Genomic DNA, 15,518 nt, shown 5'->3' with positions numbered 1-15,518 from the left:
TAATATAAAATACTAAATGTGGTGTATTTGTCCAAACCTTATATATGCCAGAAAAGGCCATCTATATTTTTAGGTAACCTTTATGTAACGGTGCAATAAACACCTCCACAGATAAATTCAGTAGTAAGTCTGCTGATAAAAGCGTTAATAGCCATTTGTTGGTTGATGGTTTATTAGAACTAAAACACACACACACAACACAGTGTTTAAAAGAAAATCATGTATTTTATTAAAATGAAATTTTGTGAAACCCATTGAAGAAAACCCATACGGGCCCAGAAAAACACAGAGCAGAGCTACAGTGAAAGAGAAGCAACAGAGAGAGAAACCCAGATTCTGCACCTGAACACTTTAAATGGCGAAGTAGAAATGCTAATAACTGACATAAACCTGTAAACGGAGAACTACACACCCACTGTTCAGCCTTTGGCGTGGCTTTGTTAACATCTGAATAAATCTGGTACGAAGCACTAAGATTTCTGTTGGGTTGTCTGATAGCAGGATCTTTCTCCAGATCAACTTGAGAAGAAGTGTTTAAAGGTGACATTTTAATTCCAGCTGTGCACCGGAAGGCAGATCACACCTGACACAGGTATCTCTGATGTTGCAGGATATATGAGAACAATGCTAAAAAGATAAAAACACGTAAGATCCATTTCCCTGTATATATTTTACAGTACTCTGATATAAATATATTCCATTTAGTACTAGTATTCAAGTACCTGACAGCATTGTCACATTTAGTCCTTAGTATCAGTGCTGGGCTTTTGAGTTTTACCCTTAAACACCGGAAATAAAAAATAAAGTAACATTATCCTCCTGAAGAGGAAAATCAACAGTTCAGATACTTAAAGGCTGTAAACATTTAAGGCTTTAGTGATTTTTTCCCCTCTTCACAGAAACGTCTGGGAAAGACGTTCCTACTACTAACCGAGAGCAGATTTCCTATTACACCTTCTTCATGTAACAAAATACAAAGGGGGCCAACTAAAGCTAAAAATCTCAGTTAGATGCATATTATATGTAAATGTTTAGTACTACAAGAAAGCTAAATGTCCCATTACAGTTCCTGTAATCAACATATATTAGCTAAAGTATAAATAGTAATTGGGCTTTAATACATACAATAAGAGAAATTAGGTAGCTTGATCATGTCTGGGAGGGAAAATTAAGGCTGAAATTCAAATAAAAAACAAATAGCGCAGTTACCAACCCCCACCACAAGAGGGCCCTAGTACATTGGCAATATTGATTGAGTAATTTCCTGTGAAATGTCCTGGAATCTAACCATGAGGCACATTTGATCTGCCAACATCAACATCTTCAAAGTGATACACAGTTAAAAAAATAAACATCAGTCTTTTTTGTTCAAACATTTCTTCTCCCTTTTTTTTCCAGGACATTCGAGCACCAAAAGCTTTCAGTAATGTTTCGCCATATTATAGTGGCTCGTTAAGTGCAAGCTTTCATCCGTTCATGGAGCTGCAGAGTGGCCGATGTCCAGTCTCCTCTGTGCTGAGCCCCTTTTTCTAGCAGCTGGCACAGCGCTCGCTACACTTCCCAGAGTTCCTGGGGTCTGGAAGAAGGCTTTGGAAGAGGAAGCTGTGGTTTCCTTAGGAGTATGTGGAGTCTGTGAAGAGACAGCAGAGAAAAGATGAGTTTAGGAAGTGCTGCTCCTATTCGCTTGTGTGACTCTTTGTTTTAGTTCACTCTAACAGCTGGAAGCAAGTCCTCTGGTCAGATGAGACCCAAACGGAACTTTTTGGCCTACAAGCAAAATGCAGAAAACTAACAGTGGACATCACCCTGAACACACCATTACCATGGTGACAAATGGCGGTGGCAGCATCATAATATGGGATAAGTTAATTTAAAGATGGAAGGACATAAATCCAGGATAGGTCCTGGAAGAAATTCTGTTACAGGCTACAAACGACTAGAAAGAGAGGCTGAAGGCTGATTCTTACCGAAGATTCTGATGTGTTAATGCTGACGTTCTGTCTGGGCCCTGAAGGGGAGCGTGGCGTCCCTGCTGCTGACACGTTTGGTCTGCCCTGTTCGGGAGTGGCTGGTGATGGAAGATGCCGCCCGCTAATTTCTGATGCCTCCCCTACACTATGAGGCGTCGTCCCCACTATAAAGGTGGCCGGTGACATCATGGCAGGCAGACTGAAACCCAAGCTGGTGGGATTATCAGAAGCTTGCTGCTGTACACTGCCAGCCACTAGGGGGTAGTGGGAGAGCATTGCAGAGGGCACCAGGACGTATGGTAGAGCCATGGTGGGCACACCACTTGGATGGAGTGACAGGCTGGCTGGTGGCTGTCCAGCTGGGATCAGGAAGTTAAAGTTGTTTAATCCTGAATAAGACAGAAGAGGAAGAAAAGCAGGTCGCCTTCATTTTTTTGATTTATTTTTACAAGTTCTTTTTATATTTGTAATGCTCGTGTCAGTTTCCTTTATAGCTGCAAAGCTGGGGTATCTTTTGGTTATATTTGCTGGGATTCCTAAAGCTCATACCTGCACTGTTGGGGACATAGAGGTAGTGTGATGGCTGTGTGTGATCCCAGATGCTGTTGCCAGTGTGACTCTCTGTGGCCCCCTGCTGGCCGGAGAGGCATGATGAGGCAGTAGTGTTGGCCATCTCTAATGAGCTCACTGGGGCTTCTGTTTGAGACTGAGCTCCAATCTGCACAGAAAGAACAGAGGTTTAGAGCGACCCTTCCACCGTGTTTACAGATTCAAAGGGCGATAAACAACAGCTTTTTCAGAGAGGTTTTTAGGATTTAACCACGACATCACAAAACACCCCCTCACCTTTTCTGACTTCTCCAAACCAGATTTGCTCTTCTTTGTCACCACAGCCTCCTCCTGTTCATTTTCCTCCCAACTCCGCTTCCCCTCCTCCTCAGACTCCGTCTTAGCTGACCTCTGACCTGCAGGCGCCCATTCTTGCTGCTCTGGCGCCTTGTACAGCATGACAACGGAGGGCTGGGAGAGGCTGGGCAGGTAGGCCAAGCAGTGGGGGGAAGGGATGAGGAGATGCTCGGGGTGGGGCTGTGCCGCTAGAACGGTGGGGTGGGTGGAGGTCGGGGGCAGAGAGCTGGTGCTGCTATGTGAGAGCTGGGCATACAGCGACACGCTGAGGCGACTGCCAAACAGAAACAAGACAAGGTTAGAATATTTTAGGAATATATAAAAAAATTAAATACAATGGCCTTCCGAAACCATTTAAACCCCTTGAACTATTTCTCAATACAACCACACGCTTTTACCTGACAGACCAACACAAACTAGTGCAAAAATGGAAAGTGGAAGGACATAGCAAACGTGGAAAACGGTAGAAACCACACATTTTTGCCTGAATGCAGAAGGCTATGTGCCAGAGGGCTCTACCATCTCTACTGTTGTGTGGGAGCCTTTCTCCAGCACAGATGGGGAAGCTGGTTAGAGTTGACGTGGGAGATGGGTGGAGCAGAACACAGGGCGATCCTGGAAGGAAGCCTCTTAGAGGCTGCAAAAACCTTACTTAGAGGTTCACCTCCCGGAGGACAGCAAACCTGAACATACAGCCAGACCTACAATGGAATGGATCAATTCAAATCAATATCATGTGTTAGAATGGCCTAGTCAAAATCAGACCTGAATTCAATTGAGAATTTGTGGCAAGACTTAAAAATCCTTATTTGCAGATGCTCTCTCCAGTTAGACTGAGCTTGAGCTCTTGTGAAAAGCAGAATGGACCAAAATGTCGGTTTTTAGATTTGAAAAACAGGCAAAAAAATAATCCCAAAGACTTGCAGCTCTATCTGCAGCAAAGGATGGTTCTCCAAAATATTGACTTAGGGGTGCTGGATTCAAATGCTCTCCACATTTTTAAGAATTTTATAAAATATATAAAAAAACGTCCATTTCATTATTTTCTGCCAATCCATCACATAGAATCTCAATAAAATACTGAACTCTGTGGCTGTAACGTGACAGAATGCGAAGAAGTTATGAATTCAATTGCAAGGAACTGTACAACTAAGACAAGTGTATAAGCGGGTAGAGTGTGTGTTTTAGTACGAACTCACTCAGTGCTGCCTCCACGCTGCAGCTGACACACCGGGCCATTGCTCATAGTCTTCCTTGTGTAATCCAAACACTGATTCTGGAAGCCTGCGGTGTGCAGAACAGGAAGTTTCATTGCCTGTTCTGAACTATTCAAAACAGTCAAAGTTAACATCCACATGCGATTCTTACCTGTTAGGTGATGGCGTGGGCTGCTGGGTGCGGAGCTGATCTGCCGCTGCACACTGACTGTAGTAGGTGTGATGCTGAAGGAGGAATGACGTGCCATCTTTGCTCTCCTGAAGTCCTCATTTACTGCAGCCTCCCCTTGTGCGACATCCAAGGTGTTTTCTATAGGAAACCATGTTACAGAACTGAGGTTCAAGTAAAGGTTTCGTTAAGTTTTGTTTGACAAGTTATGTGATTCATATCTCATACTAGCTTCAGCATCTTATGTTAGCAATTAGCACAGCTAGCATTCCTGAAACAGTAGCCTCTGTGTGTATTCCCTGTAGACTGTAGATCGTTATCCTAACTCTACATTTCTGATTCCATCGTGTTCCACGACAGAGGCTGAAGGCTCAAAATGACAAATAGAGCAACTTTGCTGTATTGTGATTCTGTTTTCCAACTCTAGTCTGGCTCTCCTTTTCTAGACGCTTCTTACAACTCCTATATTTTCTGATTTTGTATTTAAACTAGGGGTGTACCGATTGCAGTTTTCTGACCAATCACCAATCTTTAAAAAGACCGACCTGCCGATTACGATTTGTAAAAAAAATAACTGACACTGTCAGGTGTTCTCAGGTCACAATCTTATTAGTTCAGAAACACTGAATACACGTGAAACAATACAAACTCGTTTTAACTATACATGAGGTAGTGCTCTCCAATTTAAATTAAACGTTTAGAGCACTGCAGTTCCTTTAGTCAATTTATACATAAAAAAAAAACAACTTGCAGAAAAGGTTAGACAGGTGTGTATGAACCCGTCTTGGATTCTTACCCATGTTTCCAGAGCTGCTAAATTTGACAGGGCCCAGCCACTTGAAGGCCGGCTTCCTGGCTCTCTCCTCTCTCACGTGAACCTTCCTGATGAGTTCCAGGCTGGTCAGCACGTTGGCGATGTCATACAGACGCCGCACCTTAGCTAAAGACATAAAATGGGTTAAAACAAAACATGACTGCACTATATTCGAACTTGGGGCTAAAACAGCATGATGCATCATAGCTCTGCTGGCTTTCTTACTTTTGTACTTGCTGTGGCTCGAGGAGTCCCGGCTCTCCTCGATGAGCACTTTCGCTGCCGCGTCCAGGGTAACGGTTTGAGTTTTGGACACCAGGAAAAGCATGACAAACTTCTGGCTCATGATGCGCAGAGATTTATCCTTTCTGTTGCCCCCAGCTGCAAAACAAGCATGTCGAAGTTTACCAAGGCTACTTGACTATTAGAGAAGAAACAAAAAGTTGTATTTATTGAACTCCCAAATAGTCAGGTCAGACTTTACAGAAAACCAGAAATTGGTTTTGGCCAGAACAAGCCTGATCGGTGCACCTCCAATTATCTAAAATGACCTGCTATGGATAAGAGATCATTTTCTGGGATTTTTTACCATTGCCTGAGTCTCCCTCTCCTCCATCTTCCTCCTGGCCCTGCCCGGTCCTCCTGGCCTTGGCGGGCAGATCCATCTGAAGGTGATAACCCTGCTCCCGGCCCTTCTGCTGCAGCTCCTCCAGCGTGGTCCACAGACGCTGTCGGCCATACCAGATGTAGCTGTTCTTGGCTATCCGGCCCACGACCGTCAGAGACTCCAGCACGTTGACGATGTCGTAGATCCGTCGGCGCTCCACTCCTGGCAGCAATAACAGAATTTGTTAAGTTAACCCAGGGTTGTAAGGGTAAAGCTGCTCCTGTGATGTTTTTCTTGTATCTACCTAAATTAGTTGCGACCTCATCCAGTGAGATCCATATGGGGCTGTGGGCTGGTGGGTAATCAGGGTAAAGGGCCAGGAACTTCTGGCAAAGGAGACCCAGGCTCTTCTCCTTCCTGCTCGGCTTCTTCTCCGCATCTTCCTCATCAAAAGCCCCTTCAAACTAAGAAAGGGAAGAAAAAAATAAGAACCCACAAATGCTTCGTAGCACATTTGATTAGGCATATTTGTAAGAAAAATAAAATACAATTCATAACGTCTTAACAAACCACCAAGCTTTACAGGGTTCACATACCTGAGCAGAGTCTTCCACCTCTGCGTCCTCCACCAGAGGTTCTGAGCCCGCCGCCTTAACTTTGTCATTCTCTATAGGTCTGAACAGCACCTTCTTCATCTCTCTGTCTCTGATGTCTGGGCTGGCAGCGCTGATGAGCACCTTCAGGTTGGATGTGGGTGACCACGGTTCGGCCAGGACCGTACGCTTGACGGGAGTGATGTGGGGCAGCTCGGAGGTTGAGCTCTTCCTGCTCATGAGGAAAACAGAAGCGCTGGACTCTGTCGTTTTCAGCGGGGTGGTTTTTCTCCGTTCTATGCACACATTTTCCTGTGATGGAGAAAGAATGGTTAGAATGAGTAATACTGATTTGAGTAGAAGTTCAGGTCATAATGATGCACATTTAAGCTCAAATGTAAAAGCACAACAGAGTCAACTATTATAGTTTATGAAAAGATAAAGCCTCTAAAATCAGCGAGTGAGAAACTTAAAGTACACTCTTGTTGCTTCTGTAGTACTTAAAAGGGAAGGTAGTAACCATGCATTGTTAATCAAACACATTTTAGAGGTACATTGACCATCCTCACAGTACCTTATTCATTTTTGTCGATTTATGCTGACAGTACAATGAGAAAAAAACAGAATATGGCAGCATGTTGCATCTGAATAAACTACAAAGCCTCTGTAACAACACTCTGAGAACAAAGTACAGATGGTTGTCCATAGCAGATGTCAAGCACGGTGGTAGAGGGGTTATGATTGGGCCTTTTCTGCAACCACAGGACCTGGGCACCTTGTACCCATTAGGTTAAATATAAACTCCTCTACATACCAAAGTATTCTAATGTCAAATGTGAGGCCATCTGTCCAACAGCTAAGGTTTGGCCAAGTGTTTTTTACAGCTTTGCTGTTAAAGTTGATTGTACAAGATATAATGGGGTGTATTTACTTTTCTACACAATACTTTTGTATTTTTATATAACTTTTTGGAAGAATTTTTTGTGTGTTTGTGTAAACTGAAATCTAGACTGATATAATTTTTGGAAAATCTTTTTTGATTTATGAGTCAAACTAACGGACTCGATGCAATTGGCTGGACTTCCTTAGATAGATGTGCTGCCATACAACATTAAAAAGCATATCGAAGCCCACCTTTTCACCTTGGCTCCCATCTTCCTTAGTCTCCACTGAGAAACTTTTCTCCAGACTTGTGAGGTCTTTCAGTGCCAGGCATTCAACCTCCATTTAGGAAACCTGTAAAAAAGGAAGTGAAAAAGTAAAAAAAGAGTTTATTACCTATGCAACATGTCCATAACAGAGTTTCTATTTGTTTTTGATATTTTTGCAGTAAAATTATGATTAATCGAAATAATAATTATGATTAATCCAAATAAAATCATATTGATGTTAAAAAACCCCGAAATCGAAGGTATGGCTTGGATTGTTAACCGAACAGTTTTTCAATAGAATGTAACATATTTGAAAATATGTTAGAATGAAACTATTGTGCACCGTTTAGTGGTAGTTTCCCTACTTCATGTTATTGGTGGACTGAAAGCAGTGACCGATGTTGAGCTAAGAGATGAGTTAGAAAAAATATATACCTTTTATGATAATTTTACATCAATATCATCCATCCCTGGATTATACCAGCAACTTTTCTCTATATTTCATATGGGTAGCAGGACAGAGAACTCAGGTTCAGAAACATTTGGCTTTCTCAGTCTGATTTCTGACTTCAGAGGGTCACTGAGCCTCCTTATGCAATAAATCTCAAATTTGGCAGGCAGCAACACAATAATGAGCAAATCCAACCTCCAAGTACAAAGAGAAAACCCCATAATTCCAGCTGATTTGTCGCTCTTGTGATGTCATCAACCCAACTGCACATAAACCAGAAGTAGCATTTCTGTGGGCTTTGCTGAACTATGTATTTTTGGAAATCCTACAATGGGGATCCATACATTGTTACCCATATGTTTAAGTCAGTATACATTGGTTAGTGAAAAGAAAACCCACCGCGGAAGAGTATCTTTAAAGTCAGACCAGACGTTCAGATTTGGCGCAAACATCTGGTAACTAGCAGGCTAACTTCAAGCTAGTTCGCTTCTTTATTAAGGTTTTTTAAACTTGATCTGCTGGGTTATAACCTATCTTAAAAGATGTAAACTATATGTATTATTACACTGCAATAAATCAAAGTTTCATTCAAACTTAAACGTAGCTTATACCGCTAACGTTGTCAGCCAGAAAAGGGTCAGTTTGCATAAATTTATCAAAATTACTTAGACTGGATGAGCTCCCAGTGAATATATTATTTGAGACTGGCTGATACTTACAGAAATCAAAATTACTTTAATCGGCTACTTGGCGGAGGGTACTAGGTCAGCAGAGCAGCATACCATGACACAGTAGGAAACAAATGGCAGAGAAGCGAAATTATTCACCCTTTTGTGGCCGTCGAAATGAATGAAATATTACGATGTGGTTCACAGTCTTGTCACCGCGCTGGTTGCTTCAGCCAAACATAGCCACTTCTTTCCCTCTTTAAAATTAGCGGGCAACTCCTCACCGCTTAGGTACGTCCTGTGTGTCATCCAGTGAGCGGACACCGTGTTCTGTCCTGGAGGGACTTCAGCATCACCCGCTCAAGCTTGTTTTCTGGCGCTCTGAGGCAGCTGGATTCCTACAGCCAATCGCAAACCGCGTTGGTTAGTTTCGTCACCGAGCTCTGGCCAATCAACAGCACGACGACCACGCCCCTGTATTTGCTGGCGGGGCAGCCGGCGCGCTGATTTCAGGATAGCTTTGGAACAAAGCGAGGTCTCACTCTGTACAACTTTTCGCACGACCCCACTGCTAACTTACGGTTTACGACAGTAGTATAAATGGGATTTCCGGCGATACCGAACACACAGCCTATTTAAAGTTGTTTCTTGAGTGAACTAGAATTATCATCGAAAACCAAACTTATTTCAGTAATTTAATTCCAAAAGAAAAACTTATGCAGTTGTTAGGACTGTTGTCTTGTAGCAAGACGGTCTTAAGTTGGAACCCTAGCCCGGGCTCTTCTGGATGGAGTTTGCATGTTTTACTCTGGCTTCCTCCCACAGTCCAAAAATGCATGTTTCCCGGAGCACCACCTTCTTGAAACACAGCACCATGATGTGGTAATGCTTTTCTGTAACAGGGGATGACAACATAAAGAAAGAAAGAAAGAAGCTCTAATATTTATTAATCGGAGTCATGGCAGGCGCATCTATCTGGCAAACAAATAGGACTATATTTTTGAAAACACACCATTAGGAGGGCAGGGTTTTGAGAAGAGTAAGTCATCGTCTAAATCAGCGATCTTTGATCGTCTGCCTATAAAGTTTTGGGTTGTACCGCTGTTTATTTCCAGCTCCCACAGAGACGCATAGCTTACAAAAGCCACTGATAACAACTTTAACTAATCAACAAGGCCTTTGTCTCTGCGGGTACATTTAATTAGGCCTGAAACCCAAAGACAGATGGAAGCCAGGTGGGGGTTTACATGCTTGGCGCTGCAACTACATGGACCGTAGCGCGAAAAGTTGCAGTGGGAAAAAGAGCAGTGATTCTGGCACACACAAGTCCCGCCCTACATGCAAACTTATTGTCTAGGGGCGAGCCTCTGAGGTTTGCATAATAACCCCTTAAAACACAAAACGTGACGCCAAACGCTTTTCAAATTCGAGCCAATGGACTATGGCTACGGATGGAGAAAAACAAAACCCCTGGGATACATCGTTTTCAAAATGTTCTCTAAAAAATTATATAAAGTTCTAGTAGAACTGTCCTGTATTCTTCTCCATCTATCTTCACAATACATGATCAGTTTACCCGTCCCTGCTAAAGAAAATCAGATAAGATAAATGTCAGCTATGTCATCCTTGGTCCAGTCTGTGTTGTCCGTGTTTATGTCACTGCAGCATTTCCACAGCTGGGGGCGCTGTTCTGAATTATGTCTGTACATGTGTTTGGAGTTCTGAATCTACCTGAAAAGAGTGTACGGTAATTAAGAAGGGGTTCCCGGGAATGTTAGGGGTCCTGCAGGATTTATGTGGCAGTGTGAGGAGGCAAATTGAGTAAATGTTGCCCAGGTCAGGGCAAGCAGTGCAGATGATCCTCTGAGTTCCAGCCCTTTCTCCTCTTATGTGGTTTTTTTCTTTATTTTGTGAAGTTCAATATGATCTTTTTAGTTTGTAGTGATGTTATATTTAGAGTGATTGGCATGTAGGGCAAAAGGTTCAGTTTCAGACTCATCTGACCAGAGCAACTTCTTCCATGTTTGCTGTGATCCCTACTTGGTTTGTGGGAAACTGGAAACTGGACTTCTTATGGGTTGCTTTTAAATAAGACTTTGTTCTTCCAGCTCATTAATTAAAGCCAGATTTTTGGAACACACCACTAATAGTTGTTAGTGATTGAGACTTATAGCTCTTTGAAGGGATTTGTTCACTTCAAAGATCTATTCAAAAGAGCCATTGAATGATACGCATTATGAAAATTTTGATAACAAGCCATTTATGGACCATTAAATATAGTTGTTAAGGCACCACACTAGTAAACAACACTTAAAGTTTGCAAACGTTTTGTTGCGCCACTCATTGTTTCATACTCAAGCAAGGAGCCCCCTGTAACCTTCCTCCTCTCTCCAACTGCATGCAGTCTGCATCGCTGTTGCACACAGCACCACACCCATGCCTGTTGCCATGACATGTGACGAAAACAAACAAAAAGCAATGAGCATCTGCTCAGTATGTTCATATCTACTCCCAAACAAAGAGTCACTAATCAAGACTTGAGTCCTATCGTTCAAGGTAAAGACCCATTCAAAAGAACCGATTTGTTCGTGAATGTCACATAATAGTTATCCTGTCCACAGATTGCCCCACCTGAGCTGTTGATCTCTGCAGCTCCTCCAGAGTTACTATGAGCCTCTTGGCTGCTTCTCCAATTATTGCTGTCCTTGCCAGGCCTGTCAGCTGTCAGGTTGACAGCCATGTCTTAGTGATTGTCCCATGCTCTTTCCCTTTCTGGATAATGGATTGACCAGAGCTCTGTGAGACATTCAAGTCTTAGAATATTGTTTCATAATCTAACCCTGCTTTGAACTTCCCCACAACTTTCTCCCTGACCTGTCTGGCATATTTCTAGGTCTTCGTGGGGCCTCTTATTTACTCTATTTAATCCTTAGGTGAATTCTGAAGGCAATTGCTTGCACTGGATTGTATTTAGGGCAGTCAGAGTAAAAGGTGTTGATTTAAATATGTGGTTACTTCTGCTTCACAATTATGAATCTCATAAAATCGTAATAAAATATATTGCTTAAGTGTTACCTTATAATAGTGGTTTACATCTTAGTAAGTCTCAGCCACCTGGTAAGTAGTTCTGTTGGAGACATAAACATTGATAATCTTTGTTTCATCCATCCTGGAGTTATGAAGTGTCTGTGGTTCAGTGGGGAGAGTAGTTGCCTTGCAATCTGAAAGTTGTGGCAACAATGCAGCTTACCACTGTCAGTGTGTGAATGTGTGTATCAATGGGTGGATGACTGATGGTAGTGTAAAGCCCTTTGGAGTCCTCAGACTTGCTAAAGTGCTATACAAGTGTAGGCTGTTTACCATTTACTATTGAGAGAAAATAGCTATCCAAACCAAACTGGTCCTATGTGAAAAAGTTATTTTACCCTAAACCTATTAACTAGTTGTGGCATCCGTATTAATGACAAATGACGTCATCCCTCAAGCAGAGGCCCAACAGAACTAGGAGGCCCAGGCCCCAGCAAGCAGCCACCGGGATTGAGCTGTCACACACCAAAGCACCCAGCCCCAGACACCAACTTCTGGCAAGGAGTGTGCTGGGGAGGAAATAGCCCCCATGTTTGATGGGGGGCCTAAGCTGATCCAGGAGAGGGAGCAGCCCAAGCCCAACCTGACACAAAAACAGGTGCAAGATAGTCACAATCACACATTCCCACATTCCCATTAAAATTGGGGCCCAGGCAGCCATGGGACCGCAGAGATGGAAAACCCTTGAGACACTGCTGTAACACACCCGCATCCCAAGGGCCTACATGAGTGGTAGTGTGATGTCTGAGGATGGGGAGGGAAGGACTGTTTTTGGCTAAAGCCCAGAAATTATAGAGGTACATTTGGAGTTGTTCAACAACATAAAGCAGGAAACAGCAATGCTGCTGTCGTGTTCTTGCTTATGCTGAGTTACTTGTGCATATGCTGTGGCAGTTGGTCCCTTCTAATATTCAACTAAACGTTTTTACCTAGTATATGTACATTTTTTGTAGAATTTCATTTCGATTTATTTCATGGGGGGTTTCCTCTCCACAGGTTTGATGTGCAATGAAACCCCCCAGCAATTTGGTCCTGAACAGCTTGATGCTGGCCAAGGAAGAGCATATGAAACCTTTTCACATCTCACCACCACCTCAAACTTCAATGTATTTTACTGGAATCTTATGAGTTAAAGGAATATAAAATCATTAATAATTGTTAGGTGAAATAAAATGTTATCGGTTTTAAAAATGTTTTACAAATAACACTAAGAGTGTGGCATGCATTTGTATTCAGTCCCTTACAGTCAATACTTTGTAGCTGATTAGAGCTGCAGGTGTTTCAGGGTCTGTCTCTACCAGCTTTGAACATCTACACACTGCAGTTTTTGTCTATTCTTTTTTGTAAAACAGGTCAAGCTCAGTGAGATTGGTCAATACGTGAATATTATTTGGTCAAAACAATTCTATTAAAGCTCTTAATTATTGCAGTTTTTTTATTGGAACAATATGGCCTTCTGACCAGGATGGTACAACGCAGTAGCCAAAAGTCAGTGGCCAAAAAAGGTTATCTGTCAGTTGTGCTCTTAATGGACTTTCTAAAGCTTATTTGCATGTCAAGTCTTTGGAAATGAACAAGCACTATAAGAAACTGTCACTATAGTTAATATAGTAACAGTTTACAGGTGAAGATAAAAGCTTTGAATTTTTCTAAATGTATTAATTACCAGGAAAACCCTGTTGAAATTAAGAATGTGGGTTTTGTTTGGGTTTAATTTTCTTTTTTGTGTGTACTTTGTCAATTTCTTTGGTGTTTATTATGTTCCTTAGGTATTCAGTTCATGTTCCTGTGCTTATCATTGTTGATATATCATTCTTTTGTGTGTGCTTTTGTGTGTGCTTCCTTTGTACAAATAATGTTATTTCTTGTAAGATTTCTGTTAGATTCTTCCTTTGGTTTACTTGTGTTTCTGTTAAGCTCCTTTCTGGTAAATTTTTCTCTCTCCTAGAGCAGCTCTGCCTTCACTCTGCTTCAGCTGCTCCTTTTTCAGCTGGTTCACTCTTGGCGTTCAGAATCAGAATCAGAAAAGCTTTATTGCCAAGTACGTTTTTGGACATACAAGGAATTTGTTTTGGCGTAGTCGGTGCAATACAGTACAAATTAAACAGTATAAACATATCTACAATATAATATAAATATATGTGCACAGTTTTAAGTGAGTGAGAGTAAATATAGAGCAGTATAAGATGCAAGAGCAATACAACAGTGCAGGTGATCATTGTGCAAGTAAAGCAGTGCAAGTAAAGCAGGAGTCCAAGCTGAGCGTTAATGTAACACATAGAGTTACAAGTTACAAGTTCATGCCTGGGTATGGACATGGAGCACCATTTGCTGTGCTCCATGTTGGAAGACTCTGATTCCTGTTGTCTCCTCTCTGGCAGGGAGAAAGGAAGCCACTTCATTTGACATGATTATGGACAACGTCTCTTCTGGGACATCTCTGACTTAAGGTGCTTTTTGCAGAAGTTGAAGACAGGTTGTCTTAATTTCCCTTTTGCTGGATTACTGAGTACTCTAATAGCAGATCATACTTAACTTGTTCTCAATCAGATCGTAGTCAACTCTGAATTCAAGTTTGAAATATTTGTCCAGATTGCCAGCATCATGACATTATGGGGATTCCAGCTGTGACTCCTCCTTCCTCGGCTGTAGGTTAAAAGCTGTATTTAAAGGTGGTTTCCTACCAACATGTTTGACTGTGTACAGTTAAGAGTCCATGTTTTTATCCATGTTGTTATTCATGAATAGGGCACAACAATACCTCTGGAACCTTTTCACATTTTTCTCATCACTACCTCAAACTTCTATGTTTTTTAATGAGATTTTAAAAGGCAGAGTATCACATTTTTATCTACCTTTAAACTTCTTAAGAAAAAAATTAAAGTTGGATGCAAATTAAAAACAAAATCACCTCCTCATCATTACTAATTAGTCTGGACCACAACAGTCATGCAGCTGAACAAATTGTTAGCTAAAGGCCAGGATTCAAATAACAAAGACCTCTGGTATGAAGCATATTTTCCTTTTCAGATTAATGATCCTATACTTGGTCCCTGTTCAAGAAACTAAATAAACAAGCCAACAGACCCCAAGATACATTTGGAAGGCAGACCATAGTTTTTAGATATTTGTTTGCAACAAAACAAAATTTAAAGCATGCTTCATTTGCATTCTACTTTGTAAGTATGAACTAATCGATACAACTTTGGCTGTTTGCAAAGTACAAACAGGCAAGTTTACAGCGTGGGAGGAGATGTGGCATTTCAAGTCATTTTTTGTTCTTTAAGTCCTTGTAATCTCATGGTTATTGTTCTGTATAATCAGCACCAGTAGGGGCTTTTATTTGGGTCAATAATCTGCCTGTGAGTTTATGGACAGCCCACTGGATCTACTGGTGAGATTTGTTGGTTCAACCACTGGCCTTTCTTGTCCCATAAGCCTGAGGTTGGTTTAGGAACTGTACAGCGACTGCCTTGCTGTGTCCTGCATCGGCAGCGATGGGTGACATAAAAGGCTAATGAGCATATGGCTTTGATCAGCTGATGAACAGCCTGTGTTGAGTTAAAATTTATATTTATAATTTCTTCCACTAATTTAAAATGTTTATCAAATATGATCCTAAAATCTGTGGGAACAAGTTAGTCTCTTTGTTGTAACACAGATATTATGGATTACAAGGAAACCAAGGCAACCAATAAAGAAACAATACACTGCTAAATTGTTAGAAACAGAACATACATCTTCCTCTTTTTATTTCCCTGGCTTGCTTACAAAACCAGTTAAGGCACATCGTACCTTAAGTATAAAAGTCCCACTATCACAGGTGTTTCAGGACAAAGAAGCAGAGTTACATCTGGAGCTGCACAGCAACATACTGAAGACAAC

The 15,518-nt window shown here is 41.7% G+C and overlaps 1 protein-coding gene across 1 annotated transcript; it reads right to left on the bottom strand.

Moving 5' to 3' along the window:
* Positions 1-205: 205 nt before the first annotated feature.
* Positions 206-8,881, bottom strand: e2f7 (E2F transcription factor 7). Its single transcript, XM_047390059.1, has 13 exons — positions 8,706-8,881; positions 7,411-7,512; positions 6,280-6,588; positions 5,988-6,147; positions 5,666-5,905; positions 5,302-5,457; positions 5,059-5,202; positions 4,245-4,403; positions 4,076-4,160; positions 2,817-3,150; positions 2,520-2,688; positions 1,968-2,359; positions 206-1,630 (listed from the first exon to the last, which is right to left on the bottom strand). Exons 2-13 carry the CDS (start codon positions 7,501-7,503, stop codon positions 1,475-1,477), a joined length of 2,397 nt encoding a protein of 798 aa, XP_047246015.1. The 5' UTR covers positions 7,504-7,512; positions 8,706-8,881; the 3' UTR covers positions 206-1,474.
* Between the last annotated feature and the right edge of the window lie 6,637 nt (positions 8,882-15,518).

Source organism: Girardinichthys multiradiatus, chromosome 17, assembly GCF_021462225.1.
Source record: "Girardinichthys multiradiatus isolate DD_20200921_A chromosome 17, DD_fGirMul_XY1, whole genome shotgun sequence".
Classification (NCBI taxonomy): domain Eukaryota; kingdom Metazoa; phylum Chordata; class Actinopteri; order Cyprinodontiformes; family Goodeidae; genus Girardinichthys; species Girardinichthys multiradiatus.
This window is presented reverse-complemented; position numbering and strand designations above follow the sequence as displayed.

Coding starts and splice junctions, on each gene's coding strand:
- e2f7 (XM_047390059.1), bottom strand. CDS start 7,503: ATGGAGGTTGAATGCCTGGCACTGAAAGACCTCACAAGTCTGGAGAAA. Junction 3,151..4,075: donor CAGCGTGGAGGCAGCACTGA/GTGAGTTCGTAC, acceptor TCTGTTTGGCAG/TCGCCTCAGCGTGTCGCTGT. Junction 1,631..1,967: donor TTAACACATCAGAATCTTCG/GTAAGAATCAGC, acceptor GTCTCTTCACAG/ACTCCACATACTCCTAAGGA.